General features: G+C 36.9%; 1 protein-coding gene across 15 annotated transcripts in view; it reads right to left on the reverse strand.

Moving 5' to 3' along the window:
* EPB41L2 (erythrocyte membrane protein band 4.1 like 2) overlaps nucleotides 1-16,320 on the reverse strand; it is a 108,234-nt gene that overhangs the window by 56,432 nt on the left and 35,482 nt on the right. For 13 of the 15 annotated variants that reach the window (XM_086745872.1, XM_086745867.1, XM_086745866.1 and 10 more), the window contains exons 3-4: nucleotides 7,128-7,612; nucleotides 5,554-5,763 (exon numbers count right to left, since the gene is read on the reverse strand). In XM_086745872.1, the coding sequence (XP_086601998.1) occupies nucleotides 5,554-5,763; nucleotides 7,128-7,598 (681 nt within the window). In that variant the 5' untranslated portion in view covers nucleotides 7,599-7,612. Of the gene's footprint in view, nucleotides 1-5,553; nucleotides 5,764-7,127; nucleotides 7,613-12,165; nucleotides 12,206-16,320 lie in introns of those variants that run through there. The other 2 variants (XM_086745862.1, XM_086745873.1) reach the window with 2 other exon arrangements.

Raw genomic sequence — 16,320 nt, forward strand, 5'->3', positions numbered from 1 at the left:
GAGGGAAGGCGGAGAGGAAAACGCTGATCTTTTCTGCCTAGTATTCACTGATAAGATGTATGGGAATGGTTCAAAGCTGTGCCAGGGGAGGTTTAGACTGGACATTAGGAAGCTTTTCCTTACCAAGAGGGTGGTCAAACACTAGAACAGGCTTCCTAGAGAGGTGGTCAATGCACAAAGCCTGTCAGTGTTTAAGAGACACTTGGACAATGCCCTTAATAACATACTTTAACTTTTAGTTAAAATGGTCAGGCAGTTGGACTAGATGATCATTGTAGGCCTCTTCCAACTGAAAAATAGTCCATTATATTCTTCTTCCTACCTCCTCCTTTCCCTAGCAGTATGTGCTGAAGAAATCTGTGATGACATTTCTTCCCAGCCCTGCACTAGCAGAAGGGATGAAATGAGTCATCATGTCCCGGCCTAGGCATTGTCTCTGTCCCTTTGTGGGAAGGATGCACGTTTCTTCTGATGGGAGTGAGAGCTGTGGATTATCTCCAGGTGATTTAACCATCTGAACAAATTTGAAAAAAGCATGTGTAAAATACAGTTATTGGAAGTCGTCTATGTTCATCTAGCTTAGCTGCCTTTCCACAGGATGGCAAAACCCCTCCTTCTCCATCTCTGACACTAGCAAGGCTCAAAAACTTTGCAAACCTTTTTGAGATGAGCAATATCTGTTTATTTCCCTATGGCTTTTTTTTCCTTTTTGCATTCATTTTTAGAAATGCCTGAACCCTTTCCTTTGGAAAAACATAATAAAACAAAAGAGCCTGAGAACAACAGTATTCCATCAACAGTGAAGGTCCATCTAGCCCAATATTCTGTCTCCAAAGTGGCCAATCAGTCATAAACATCTAAACGACAGCACATGAGCAGTGCAAATCTACTTTTGCCAGGGTCCTGGGGGTGCTCATAGGCCTCAATGACTGGGAGCAGCCTCCCCTAAGAGACCAGGGGACACATCTCCACTCAGCCTGGGGGCTTCAGTCCCTATCTGAGTGATGTTGTAGGTGTGCCCATCTCTGCCCTGTCTCCTTGATGGGCCTGGGACCTTCACTGCACATAACTGCTTTCCTGGATGGACCCTGCAGACCTAGGCCATAGCTTGTCATGCTTATGAGGACAGGCTGAGAGAGTTGGGGCTGTTCAGCCTGCAGAAGAGGCTCCGGAGGGACCTGATAGCAGCCTTCCAGTACCTCAAGGGGGCCTACAGGAAAGATGGGGAGAGGCTGTTCAGTAGGGTCTGTTGCAACAGGACAAGGAGTAATGGTCTTAAAATAGAGGGGGGTAGATTTAGATTGGAAATTAGGAAAAATTTTTTTACAATGCCAGTTATAGAACACTGGACCAGCTTGCCCAGAAAGGCGGTGGATGCCCCATCCCTGGAAATGTTCAAGGCCAGGCTGGATGAGGCTCTGAGCAACCTGATCTAGTCGGGGATGTCCCTGCTCCTTGCAGGGGGGTTGGACTAGATGACCTTTGAACGTCCCTTCCAACCCTAACCATTCTATGATTCTATGATAGCTATAGGCACAGCTATTCTATTCCCGACATCCCCATGAGTTGAATAATGACAAGACTGTTAGTTGTCTGAAGTACCAGGGGTTTTTCAGCTGCATAAACACTTTGCAGGACACATCACACTGAAAAAAAAAAAAAAAAATCAAAGATCACAAAACACTACAGTAAGAATTTCAAATTACAATGAACTGAGGAATTGGTTTCAGCTGGTACAAGGCTTAGCTTCATTACACTGACAGGTCATGGCCTTTTCTGAGCAATAGTGGAGTACCTTAAATGTTGTATTTACATTGGCATTCAGACAAGTTCATCCGGAGAAGCTATACTGAAGAAAGACTATAAACCAGATCTTTCAAATTTGCATCTACAAAAGCAAAGTAATAAAAGTGCAAAGATAGATAAGACAAAAGGAAGGAAATCATCACAAAAGAAGCTGAAATATCTGTTTAAACAGTTCTGTAGAAAAAGAATTATTGACTTAAAATTCAAACTGGCAAGCTCACACCGGTCAGAAGAACTATTAAGGCAAAATAATAGAGTTCTAAGGGCAAAAGAACAAACAGATTACTCTCAGAAGTGATAAATTAATTTACAAAGTAACTTTCAAAAAAGAGAAATATCTGAGATGTGATTTATGTTGGAAGCCAAACATGAACCACGTCAGGCATGCCCTGAGACGAGAAAGACATGCAAAAACAAGCCACAAAAAATAATTCCATTGTCAAATAAAACTAAGTGGCTGCCAAAAAATAAGTTAAAGTAATGATCAATATACAAAACATAAAAGTGGCAAAGAAACAAGAAGGGTACAAATATATCTGTACACTTACAGCAACATTTGATGCCAAATTCTGAACTACAAAAGAACAGCATCAAATTAAGGTCATTTGCAAAGATGTCTCTATATTACAGTAAAAATATGCTGATTCACCATGAGTTAACTGTTCCCCCTGATCCCTTCCAAATAATTTCATATACAAGCTTGCTATCTCAACATGTTAGAGCTATTTTTTTTTCTAACTGAGCATCTCCTATCAGTTTCTGTTCTGTGGCACTCACAAATAAGTGACATATGTTAGAGAAAAGACACACACAGGAATTAGCTTTCAGAAATATTTTGTCACAGAAACCGATTTTTGTTTACTCTGAAACATCTCTCAATGCATTCTGCATGTCAAATATAAGTGTACTTCCGCCCCGCCAAAAGAGTTTTGACTCAATATAAAATTCTGAGAAAATGTCTTGTCATGCAGAAGTTATGCCTAATTTTAACTCAATTTTAAATTGTAATAAATTCCAATTTTATTCATATAATACAGGCTAAGTTTGCACATATACTTACTCCATTCAAAATAAACTACAATAATTCCAGCTAGAATAAAGTGCACACCCATGTAAATTTTGTACTGATATAACTAAGTTTATAATTGCATTACAATTTGTGCCTTTTTTTTAGGTAGTGCATAGATTCATCAGAGTTCCTTACAAATATTTGCTCTCAGAGTCAACTCTTTTCTGAAGATTCCAGAGGAAAAAAAAAGAAAAAAAAAAAAAAGCTAAGTGACACAATACACAATTCCCTTATGCAAAACCTACTTCTACCCTTGCCCTTTTCAGTTGACAATAATACAGTAACGTAGCATTAACCCTTGCTTACAGGGGATAGGGATAAGAAGCTCTAGAGCACTCTCATTTTTCCTGTGTAAACAGGAAAATAATTTTACATTAGTGTTTCACAATACACTTGTGAAGCTCCATGATCAAACCAAATCCCAGAACAATCTTCACAATTGTCACTCAGCTACAAAAGCAAAACAAAAACAAAAACAAAACAAAAAAAATCAATCAAAGAACAGAAGAGCTAGCAAGACACCACGATCTAATACTGTCCCTGTCTACTGGTTACTGTCACATTTTCACCTCAGGAAATTGTATTCCAGCTCTTGACAGTCAACCTGTCTAGTTGTGCTGGGGTTGGGGAGGAAGATGCTTGAGAAAGATTCATGTGAATCATCTGCAGATAAAACTGTATTTTCTCCCCAAATTTAACACTACTGGCTGTTAAAAGACGGTTTTGTTTTTCAATATTAAAGTGCAGAACTGTTATGCTAAAGCAGCTAAATCAGGCCATTCAAAAAAGTCAACTTATCTTAATCTATGGATAGACTACTGGCCAGCTTTATCTTCAGTGAAGGACTGTCAGCTTCTCAGAAACTATTACCTATGATGCCCATGCAAGCAGTGCCTACCGCATGGAAATAACTATTCTGCTGTATATAATTAAATATTCCATGCATAAAACAAGTCAAGAAGCTCTCAAAGAAAAATAATGTAGATGTCTGTCAGTCTTAACCACTCAGAATGTCAAACACTTCAGTATTGGTCATCATCTTTGAAGGAAAACTTTTGCAACTCACAATTACTGATAGGTGCCAATCCAGAAAGCTGAAATAAGTAACACCAGCTACTTTAAGAAGCATGTGTTACCAGAAGCATAAGGAAGGCTCACATAGCATGTGACACAGCTACTAATAAAAAAAAAAAAGCCCTCCGAGACACAACAGGCTGAAGACAGAACTTCCAAAGAGTTCCTTGGTTTCTTCATTGCTCTCTCCAAGTGATGATATCAAGGAACTCTGCAACAGAAATCTTTAAGAAGTATGCACAAGGTATTCAGACAACTTCTGAGTCTCTAGTACAACAAAAAAGATGCCTGGAGTAGTTTTGTATGTAAACTGGACCTGGAGTTGTCAGGAAATTTATTTTCCCTCCTCCTGTGCTTATCACATCTATTATGTGCACTCTTTCAGAGTGCCATTATTTCCTCTTCCAGACTTACCAGGTGCACAGAGAAGAAAGGAACAAACGTACACGTATAAAATAACAGAAGTAAGAACGCTATGTAGAAAAGAGTATCATAGACGCTTCTAAAGAAAAACTATAACGTTGTCTGTTCAAATACACCAGAAAAACACATGGACAAGCTATTCAGTGGGATGACAGGGCTTTAAAAAAATATCTGTAACTCTGAATGCAAAAAAGATTTATATTTTTCCTGATTGTTTTTTCCCCCAAGGACTCTCATGTTGACATCTTCTGTAAGAAAGAAAAACCAAGGAAGGAGAGCAAAACTTTTTCAGCTGGATTAGCCACTGGCTGCACTGAAGAATTACAATCAAAGGAACTGAGACATTTTAAGTGATCAAATTTGGTACTTAAAATGCTAAATAATTATTTTGAAAGACCAATCTTAACTAAATAGATCAAGAATATGAAGTGAGTGGACCTTGCAGCTACTTGTGTGCACTCAAGAGCACAATGTTTAGCTACACCACAACTACTGGAAAACAGTAAAAACTGTGTTAAGGGAAGCCTCTATATATGCATATATTTTCAAAGCATGTTAAAGCCATAAAAACGAGGAAGCTATTTTCCATTTAGCTCACAGTCCCTCCTTCTGTTAGTGATCTTAAGTCAGATTTAACAGACAAATATACACAATATCTAACCCTGAGATTTACAGTTATAAACAGACAATCCATACAGCCATGAAAATTTTGAATTAGAACATAACTTTAAATACAAATATATATTTTTATACCTGTAAGAGTATTTTGCTTTGAAGCAAACTTTTAACTTTCTCCAGCTGAGATTTTTTTAAGTTAATGAACTCAAGACTTTATTAGTACATGTGACACTACCTTCACGAAACTCTTAATCTTTAAAAAAAAGAAAAAAAAGAAGTTTGAACTGTCAAATTATCATTTTTGAAAGGATTTTTATACTGCATTTTATCTTATTTGCTAGTGTACCTCAGAGTGCATTTTTAAGGATAAACTGATAAGATCTTGAAGATGGACTTTTAAAATTAAATGTTAACTGGTCCCTAATGATAGCAATGCGAATGCAACATTGTAACAAGCTCACTAGGTATACAAAAATATATTTGTTAAACTCACAGTGCAATGAAAGCAATTTTATTTTTCTCTGTAGAAAAAGAGCTCTTTCTATTGAGACTCAGTGTCTCACCTCTAGGTCACAGCTGTATTCCATGCCATCCAGAAGCACCACTTTGCACTGCACAGTTTTAATTTTCTTGGGAGACTTCTGAGGAATGTTTTCTGGTTTAATTTCAGCTGTTTGCACCTCTTTTGTCTCTTTTTCTTTTTCTTCTTGTTTTTCTTCCTTTTCCTCTGCAACTTTCTCTACTTCCCTTTCTTTACCATCTTCTTTGGCAGGCTATAAAAAAAATACAGTTAAATAATTATTCAAACTTGGGAAGGTGGATATTTTTAACTTGTTAATTTCTTTTATAAGCTACTAATAAGTAAGACATTAAACTTTCATTAAAGTTATGCATATACTGTAAGCACAATAACTAGTGTAAGCATTAAAAGTCTTCCTTTTGGGGATTAGATATTCTTTCTCTCAAACCATAAAAGGTGGATTTTTTTTCCTTGAGATGAGATTGTTTTTTAAATGTTTAATTAGCTTTTTCCGAACAAAACCAAATTTGACAAGATGCTCCAGGAATTATATAAAACTAAAAACCAGTGTTTATGAAACTCAATCTATACAGAAACACAGAATGGTTGAGGTTGGAAGGGACCTCTTGAGATCACCTAGTCCAATCCCCATAGGGCCACCTAAAACACTGTGCCCAGGACCATAACCCAGTTGGGATTCAAATATCTTCACAGATGGAGACTCCACAACCTCTCTGGGTAACTTGCTCCAGTGTTTGACCCACCATCACAGTAAAAAAGATCTTTCGTGATATGAGATGGAATTTCATATTTTTAGTTTGTGCCCATTTCTTAGTGGCATGCAGTTAAGTGACAAAAAGCAGAGTGTGGCTCCTTTCCATTCCCTCCCTTCAGGTACTTATACACATTGATAAGATTCCCTTTAACCCTTCTCCTCTCCAGGCTGAACAGTACCAGCTCTCTCAGCTACTCCTCATATGAAAGATTCTCTGTGCCCTTAATCAACTTTGCCACCCTAGAACATGAGGTTTGAGTGTTAAAAACTGACATGCAACTTTTCAAAAAGCAAGACTCTGGAGCACTGCAAAAATCCAGCGTTTGCCTTGGAACTGAGCACCAACCTACCGGAATGAATCAATAAGGGCAGTGACCACAAGCATGGCTTCTAGGTAAAGGATAAAAATAATTGAGATCATAAGGCCTCAGAGATAATCCATTTATTATTTGTTGTGGTTAAGTTACTAAGGAGGTACTTGTGCGATCCAATGGCTTCAGAGACAAAGCTATTCTTATTAAGAAGCTTCTCTTCTTATCTGTGCTTATTTCTACCACAATGATGCAGTTCAATGTTCCTTTGAACTATGTCAAAATGTGAGGTTACACTAAAATTAGACATCTAGAAGGACTGCAGTAAAAAATGGTCTGCCACAGAGCAGGAACCTTTAAAACCAGCTATGCTACTTGTAACTATACCTACTCAACTGCACAAAAGGCCAGACAGTAGCTGTCATTTTTTCCCTGATATGATCCTAACAAAGCCTTACATGAACTACATAAATCATGAATTAGGTCTCATTAAAATTACTCCAAAGCATCCATTAGCCTTCCCACATGTACCTGTGTTTCAGCACTACTAACAGAGTCCTTTTCTTCTTTGTCATGTGCTTTAGCATTATGCTGATTTTCAGCTGCTGCTTCTTCTAAGCTCTTTTTTCGCTGAGCCACCCCCTCTGGTGACCGGCATTCACTTTCTTCAACTACTTGTTCTTCCCCTGCGGTCCTTTTCTTGGTGTCATCTTTGGTCCCTGCCAAGGTGTATGATTTTTGTTTCTTAAGCCAGGGGGGAAGGAAACGAGAAATACCCTTGCTTTCAGATGAAGTTTTTTCCTTCTTCTGACTACTTGGACTACTTTGGCTAGTTGGTGCTGGGACAGAGGAAGAATCTTGAGCTTCTTCCGTAGACGTTTCCCTGGACTTCTGATTTTCTGGAGTCTCTGATGCTTCTTCAGGCTTCTCCTTGGCTTTGTCCGGTCCCAGCTGCTCAGAATCTTTCTTTACTTCAGTCTCCGAGCCAACTTCAGTTGTCATTGTCACAATTTACACTAAAAGAAGCAACAATAAAAATAGTTCTGTTATGTAACATCACTGCTTTTACTGACTCATACATTATTTGCAGTAATTTGTAGTAATAATCTACAAGAGTTTCTAAATTAAAACTTATTTGGGTTAAAGAAATACTACTTCTCAAATTCTCAGCTCAAGTAAAACCAGTAAGGTAAAAACTTAGTGCTCTGCAGATGAAGATTTTAAAAAATACTACTCTAGAGAGACAGGTCTACCAATAGCTTCCTTCTCCTCAATAAAAATTTAAGTGTGCTCACTGAAATGCATTTGTTTTATTATAATAAATAATATATAATAATAATAAAACAATATTTAACTAATGTTATCGGCCAGGATTATTTCACTGAGAACTTCAGTTCTCATTCTAGTGGGCTCCTTGGTTGACTCAGAAGATCATCTACCTTCTCTAGTTAAACTGGTAGATACAACCCCCTTACTATTCAGTGACACTTACCAATATAACACAAGTTTTATACAGATAGTCTTTTTAAAAAAAGAGTGCATGCTTCTAGTTGTTCCTTTTTACATTAAGAAAAGCTACTCTTGTCTTAAAAAAGACTTAGTAAAAAAATCTGTACTCTTAGACCTTATATAACTCTTCTGTCCTCATTATGACATATACATTTTCAGCCAAGAAGCGACCAGTAGGCTCACAGTTCACAGTACTAGAAGCAGACATTGATTTTAGATGGGAAGTCACAACTTTAGCACTTAAGTTTTAGTTTATAGTCAAATCTGTTGCATTTAAAGTTAAGGGTGTATTTTCACAGTTCCCTTATCTCAGTCCAGTGAGCCAGTGGTGGGAATGGAGGAAAATGAAAGGGCAAGCTTACCAAAGAATAGGAAAAAAGCATGGTGAGTGCAATATTGAGTGTAAGAAAAAAATAGAAATTTTAAGTCAGTGATACTGTTTAAATTGCTAATAACACTAAGAAGCATACTTTTTTTTAGAAGCAAGATTGAGTTCTTAATCACAAGTTCATACCAATCAACATAAAATCATACACAACTCATACTCTCTCACCACTTATGCCTGCTTTTCCTTCAGTGAAATTAGAGACAAATCATAATACTATAACAACAAAATACACGATAATAATCTTTAATCTTAACATAACTAGTATTTCTCAAAAAATATTAACTAGAATAAACAAATTTTGTTAGCTGTGTGGCACTGGGTTTTGCTCTGTTACTTTGGAAGCGTAATAATTTTTTCCAATTTATTGATGTGAGCCAACAAAAATAAGAACACCAGGGTCCAACAAACAAAGTTTGAAATGGTTAGATCCCATTAGAAGTCATCAGTACTTATTTATAACCTTTTTCAAACAAATTGTTTTAAACTGATGGTCTGTTTGTCTGGTCTGAAGGTTAGCAGGTTAGTTACAATCACATTTATAACTTTAAAACATTGGACCCTCTCCATTAAAATTGATTGTCATCAATGCCTGCAATTAGAGTCAGGAGGCTATTAGTTCAGAGCTCCTGCTGAATTCAACAGCTCTGCCCCCACCTCTGTCCAGAAAAGAGTCAAGAAGGTAATCTAGTTCAGGCTTGATGTAGTTAACTTGCATAACTGTGGTGGTTTAGCCCCAGTCACCACATAATTTCTCACTCACCCTCCCCCTCCCCAGGGGAAGAAAGGAAAACTTGGGGGTTGAGATGAAGACAGTTTACTAGAATAGCACAGAAAAACTAAAATAATAACAAAATATAAGGATACTAAAATATACAAAACAAACAATGCGTGATTTTCTCACCACCCAATGTCCCAATGACTGATACAGCCAGTCCCGAGCAGGGATTGCAGAAACAAAATCGAGGAGCAAGCAAAGGAGCGAGAGCAAGCCAGCAAGGTAGAGAGAGCAAAACCAGTGATGCCCCCTCCGCGGGCAACCTCCACTTATGTACTGAGCATGATGTTTATGCCATGCAATACTCTTTGGCCAGTTTGGGTCAACTGTTCTGTCTATCTCTTTCCCAGCTTCCTGTACCTGCACATTAGCGAGACCTGGAAAACCAGACAATGCCCTTGGTCTCATTAGCAACAACTCATATCATCAGGTTGTTTATCAACATTCTTCACACATGAAATCCAAAACACAACAGCTACTGAGAGGAAAATTAATTCCATCCCTGCCAAAACCAGGACAATAAGACCTCAAATTGCACTTGAGGCCAACTGGAAACTAGTTTAGATGGCAGCAACACATTGCCTCTAAGTTTGCAAAGCTCATTCATCAATAGCCAGAAATAAAGTTAACTAAGCTGTTCTTGGGGGGTGGGGTGCGGAGGAAGAAAGAAAAATAAGGAAACTTATGAATGTCCAAATATACACAAGAGAGAAGCTCTTCTATCAAAAAAGATGGATAATATTGAGACAAAGGAAAGAAACTTGACAGTTATCTTAGTAAGAAGCTTAGACACAGGAGCCATGAACTATCTACAGGCAAATTCATATTAAGCAAGCATCTTGAGATCAAAAGTAACTGCACGTTGTTTATCTTTTAGTGAAATTTAAAGTAACAACCTAAACCAAAACATTCAAAACATTCACTGACACGGAAATTAAAAGAAAAGTTAATATCTTTACTGCTACACTAAGACTTCTCAATACATTTCAAGCTTAAATATTACAGTTACATAAACATTTCCTTCAGTTTTTATAAAACCTTCCAGGTTTGTTGTGATAGCGTATTATATGTAAGCATTATTTATCTCAGAGGTAACAGCCTCTGAAAGACAGTGTTTCAGTTGACTAGCTGTTGAGATTAAAGAATTTGCTATTTCAAGCTACATATTACCATACTATTTTTAAAGTTGTTACTACTGAAATTACATTTTGCTATCACCTTCATATTTTATACAGAATTGCTGCTGTTCTTTCCTAAGAGTAGGTATCTTAATAATAATGTGAAAATTTATTATTAAAATGAACAATATATAGAAAACCAAAATCAGCTTTCCCCAAAGAAAAATTCCCAAACTTCTGCTGATCAGAGAATAGCAATCCACTCTGTTTAATAAAGCAAAAACAGAGGTTTTGTTGATAACAGCTATAGTGGTGATTTTTTCTCATGCATCTCTAGAAAAGAACTGATTTCTTCTCAGAAAGTAGCTAAAAAGATTCTAGAGGACTTGATAAACACATCTTCATAGAAGTTACAGGAAAAGGAAAATCACTGTATTTCCTGTATGCATTTTTTGCTTTTCAAAATATGCAGAAGTGTGTGAAATACGTGTACCCACTAATAAAAATGAGTTATATACCATTCCTGAAATTAAGATAATGTTTTGTTTATACAGTCAAATAGGAGGCATCTCCAGAAAATTCCTTAGAACTGCGCAATATAAAATCACCCTGTAAACATGTTCCTATAATACTGTTTTAACAATCAAAGGAACTGAGGATACCAAGTTATGCATCTTAACTGATTAAATTTAGACAGGATAGCAGTGAGTGGTACCAACTTGTTCACTGTGAAACAAGAAAGATTCTACATGTCTGAGTGTCCAAGATTTTCATAACTGAATTCATATTTAAAAAGAGAACTTGGCTTTATACTGCAGAAGCAAGGGAAACTTGCTGCAACCCCTAGCTGAATAGGTCTGTCCACATTAATGCCTTCATTTGATGCTCACAGCAGGAGGTGATTTCTTTCATGAGCTCAATTTCCCATAAGCTTGTAACTTCAGTGCTTTTCTGGGTGGGGGGCGGGGAGGAACAAACACATGAGAGGAAAAACCTACAAAACAATCCACATCTCTTTGCTAAACCTGTAGATTTCTTTATACTCCCAGCAGACTCTGAGTTGTTAGAGATGAATGAATCTACTGAACATGGGCACTGACCAAGAGTGTCTATTTTGGGATAGTCTTCCCGAAATATCTAAATTCTCTTGCACATGAGCTTTATATATTTATTTTTACTACAGTTTCATTTTGGCACAAGAATTAGGCATCCCTTGAGAAACTGAAAATTAGGTCTACCTGCCCTTCCCTGCACTCCCTTCTGTTCTACTCACTATTTCAATGCTCTGTCAGACCCTCCAGTTTTGTAGCTCACAGGAAAAACAGAGGTAGTGAGGGACAAAACACTGGAGCTCTGCAATCACAGTCTTCTGTTGCAGGTTGTAAGTCTGATGTTACCTTCACTACAGTCAAGCAGATCAAGTAACCAGGTTATCTGGAAATGGCTTTTTCCTGATTTGAGAGGGAAGAGCTTGCAAGATCCCATCCAGCCCTGTGTCTTAACAGTCAACAATTTGTCAGAAAGAAAAAAAAAAAAACCAGAAATAAGAAACAGACAGCATTTGTCTCAGAAGTGAGATCAGGAAGAAATAAACCAAATTAGGTTGAAAACTTACAGTTCTAAACTTTAGCTGCATCTTATCTTCCCCCAGTCTCTAAGGAAGCATTGTAAACTCATTCACTCCTACTATGTAGCATAACCACACTAGGTATTTTTGCCCCTTTATTTTTTTTTAAGCTCTGTAACAGTTGCAGCAGGATATGGTTCTCCTTATCTCACCTCTTTTGTATTGCAAGGTAATATTAAATCCATATTTCATTTTGAAAGGAGAATGAGAATCTTGCAGCAAGAGTGGACAACAGAGAAGGAACCTTAAGGAGATGCTCAAATTGAAGGATTACCAAGGTCTGAGGAAAGAGGAAAAGAAAAAAAATCTTGGCAGATTTTGCAATTGGCATTAAACCCATGCACATTAAGCTACTAGTGATAAGATCCGTATCTTTTGTAATCCTCCTGAAAACTTGGCTCATGTAGATTGAATGTCTACCCAAACTTCAAGGGCCAAGGTGGAAGCAGTAGGGCAAAACATATTTGAAACAGCCTCGCAATTTCTGAATAGGAATTAAGTTTGCTTAAAAAGCTCCTGCTTTTATGGAGAGCAGATGTCCTGCCCTAATCATATCTCTACCAGCTTCTCAAGTAAGGGTGCCAGCCAGGAAGCAACTGAAGATAAGAGCTATTCTCTCCCCTCTTTAATCATCCTTTCCTCTCCCTTTTTAATCCACTGAGGAGAAATTAACGCTGGCCAGAGTCCACACCTGAAAGTAGGGCAGAACACAATATTATTTCCTTGCCACTCTCTTTCCTCTCAAAGGAACAGATTTGTCAGTTGGTTGATACCTGTCTTCCAGTTCCTAGTATAAATTATTGAAGTGTACTTGTCTGGCCAGAAGGATTCCTGCTGCCACAGATAAACCAGAAATGGAAGACAAAATGAGTAAAACATGAAGTTTATAAAATAAAAAAAAAAAAAAGAAAGAAAAAGTGGCTCAAGATTACAATTCGATATCCTGAAAAGTTACTGACATCAAACTAAAACCATAGAAAGCTTTTTTTCACTGCAGTTGATAATCTGCGTCTTAATTGTTTCCATTATAGTACTACTTATTCATCATCAGAGGTGAACAAATTCAAATCCTTTTTCCATATATTTCTGGATCTCATTTTACTTATTTTCTGAGTATAAAAAAAAGTAGGAAAAGGCAGTCCTAAAACTTGTTTCTTTTGTCACTGAAGTTTGTAGCAAACTCAAGAAATCAAAACCACTTTGATAGCTATATCTCCACCAGTTTACTATGATTCACAAAACCTCATCATGTCATAGAAGAAAAAAAAAAAAAATCATTCTACTTCTATTGAAATCAATTACAACTCAGTGCAATAAAAGCCAACAGGGGTGTCTGTGCAAGTCGTGCAATTTTCTGGATCACCATATTATTAATTCCTTTTAAAAATCATTATCTTAATAAAATTTAACTAAGTGCACACTTGCACTTCAAAAAAATAAAGCTCACAGGGCATAGACATAAAAGAAGAAAAAAAGGGCAAAGAATGTCTGGGGAAAAAAACATGAAAAGCTAAAACAAGGTCATATGTACTTCAACTACTTATGTGGGAGTTTTCTTGTTTTGTGTTCTATTTCTTGTCATATTATTGATTTGACAAACAGAAGACAGCTCTGCATGTCATAGTTGGCTGGGACAGGTCATTTACAAACAATATGCTTGCTAGTTTCAATACATAAAATTTCTTGCCGTAAAGGCCATAAAGTAATAAAATCGTAGCTGGAACAGTCATTCATATTTTGCAGAGTGTAAAAGGGTCTGGTTTAACCACTAGGTAATACCTGAGGAACTTGGTACTACCCCCACAAGATTTTAAAAAAGCAAAAATAAATTATTTTTTTGTAGAGTACAATAATTTATACTCCAAATCAGGCTGAATGCACTAATGAAAAATCTTTCTTTTACATTTCTGTTAGATTTTAACACTTATATTTTATCATCAGTATGTAAAACAAGAAAGCTCATGGCATCACATGGGTCTGTGCAGCATCATTTTGCTGAAGGTGCCAATATAACCTGCACATATTCTATTAGCACACAAAGCAAAAAGTAAATCCAATTTCACCTTTTAGTCATTATTTAGGTGGATCACTACATTTGCAAAGACATGGAGCTCTCTCAACACAAAGGAATAAGTCATCAACTAAAGAATACAGTTTTCAACTTTGAGATCCGTAAGGAATCAAAAACATCCCTAAAATTGGCTTAGTTACATCAGTCCGCAACATTTACATTGTATGGCTTCCAATAAAACACTGATCTGCAGTCAAACATCAACTCAAGAAAGCCCCAGTTCTTTCCTAGGAACTTGCATCCTCCCCTGTATTTATACATACACAGGACTGTATATACAAACAGACCTACTTTGACTATTGAATCTAATAATTTGGATTAAGTTCATTTTTAAGCACATTCCTGAAAGAATTCCTGAGACTAGAGTCAAAGATCAACAGTTTAGCAAACTACTGAACATGTTTTCACAAGTTACAGCAGAGAACCCACAGGAAAACATTTTGTATGTACAAAATCTGATCATCTATTTTCAAACAATTACAATTATCTCTAGCAAGTGCACCCAAACCTAAGTATTTACACACTGAATGTGACAAGGAGGACTGTCCTGGTTTGCTCCTTCCCTGATGACCACTGTGCACAAAAATCAAGGTTAACTGTAGAGGCTGAAGACACAGAATGCAGACTCTGGTTTTTCATGAGTCTTAAGAGTAACCACAGGCAGAAGCCTGTCAGAGCCCATCGATTTCCCATGCTGGGACAAGACCACCGGCGCTGGGGCCTGAACTGACTTCATGCTGTCACGGCTCTTCTCCGTAGGCTTAGAAGGTAACGCATTGATAAACAGAAGACCAAGAACAATCCTATACCACATATAGCCAAAACTCCTCCAGATTATTTCTTTTAAAGCTTCACAGTTTATGGAAGAGTCTTATGGGATAAATCCAAGTGACTAGACAACTAAAGCTGTGTTATGATTCAGACTTTTGCCATTGTAATAATATCTCCTGCTAAAAATATTTATTCCAAACATAAGTCAACTAAAAATCCCCTTTGGCCTTACGATTCCGCCTCAACTGCCTCCTAACGGGAAGCTTATTTGCAAGGAGGGAACTAGGTGAGCAAACTGTCCTTGCCAGTCTGTGCATTGGTCAGCAGATGGTGCCATAATAGTTCTAAAAATCAGTAGCACACTTCAAAGGTCAAACTTTCAACAGCAACATATTCCAATTTCAAGCGTAATTTCCAAGTTATGACAAGTAATTGAATGTTTTCATATAAGTATTAACATAACATATTTTAATAATAACTTCAGAGCCAGACAGTGAATTACTACTCCATGACAATAAAAATTAAAGTTACATGTGTACACGAACATATGGGTCTCAGTACATACACATATTAACATAGCCTCTAAGCTTATCTTCAGGAGTAGAAATTGTACAACATGGTGTGTTCCCAAAGGATTCTATGTCTATAAAATCCAGTTTTGAGAGAATTCCAGGCACACCATGGTAGCAGCTATACTCATAAGCATATTTTTACCTAGACAGGGAAGTTACTATTCAAGATATTAGAAGATTTGTGGTTTTGTTTTGGTTGTTTTTTTTTCTTTTTAAGCCTTCATTATTACCTCCATGCCATTATGCAGCTGAATATTTGCAAGCATAAAATGTTTCCCTCCCAAATACAGTAGCCTACCTACATTACTAGGAAAACATTTTAGTCCTTATATAAACATTGAAATACCATCAAGTCTCTAGAAGTAATTTTTGCAGTGCTAGAAAATCACTGCAAACGTGTCATCATTCCTTGAAATATATAGAATACACAAAACTCACCAGAAAAACACTGACAAGTTCCTACATAGGATGGTGTGAATTTAAAAGATACTTTTGAAAAAATGATATGAGACAAGTTACTAGAGTAATTCTGAAGATTGCTGTGAAGACAAAGAAAAAGATAATGAAGGATACAGAGAGCAAATTAAATGAGTCAAAGAAAGATATTTCTGTCTAAAACTGCAAAGTGAGTGTCTGCAGTCTAGGTAGAATATTTTTACAATAAAACTATTATGCTTACAAATTTATGGAAAGCAATTCCGTGGAAAATTTCCTCAGCTCTTTGTAAAGTCAAAATAGAATACAGAAACATGACTATTTCTCAAAATCTTTTTTCCCCCACTAACGCAACACAATGCCACATATCCATTCTCTAGCACTCAAGTGCTCCCAACTTTTCATAAAACACCTGCTGCTCGCCATCTCTGTTTTGTCTGGTGAATAACTTGGTTACT

Source organism: Chlamydotis macqueenii, chromosome 3 (genome assembly GCF_036417535.1).
Source record: "Chlamydotis macqueenii isolate bChlMac1 chromosome 3, bChlMac1.mat, whole genome shotgun sequence".
NCBI classification, from domain to species: domain Eukaryota; kingdom Metazoa; phylum Chordata; class Aves; order Otidiformes; family Otididae; genus Chlamydotis; species Chlamydotis macqueenii.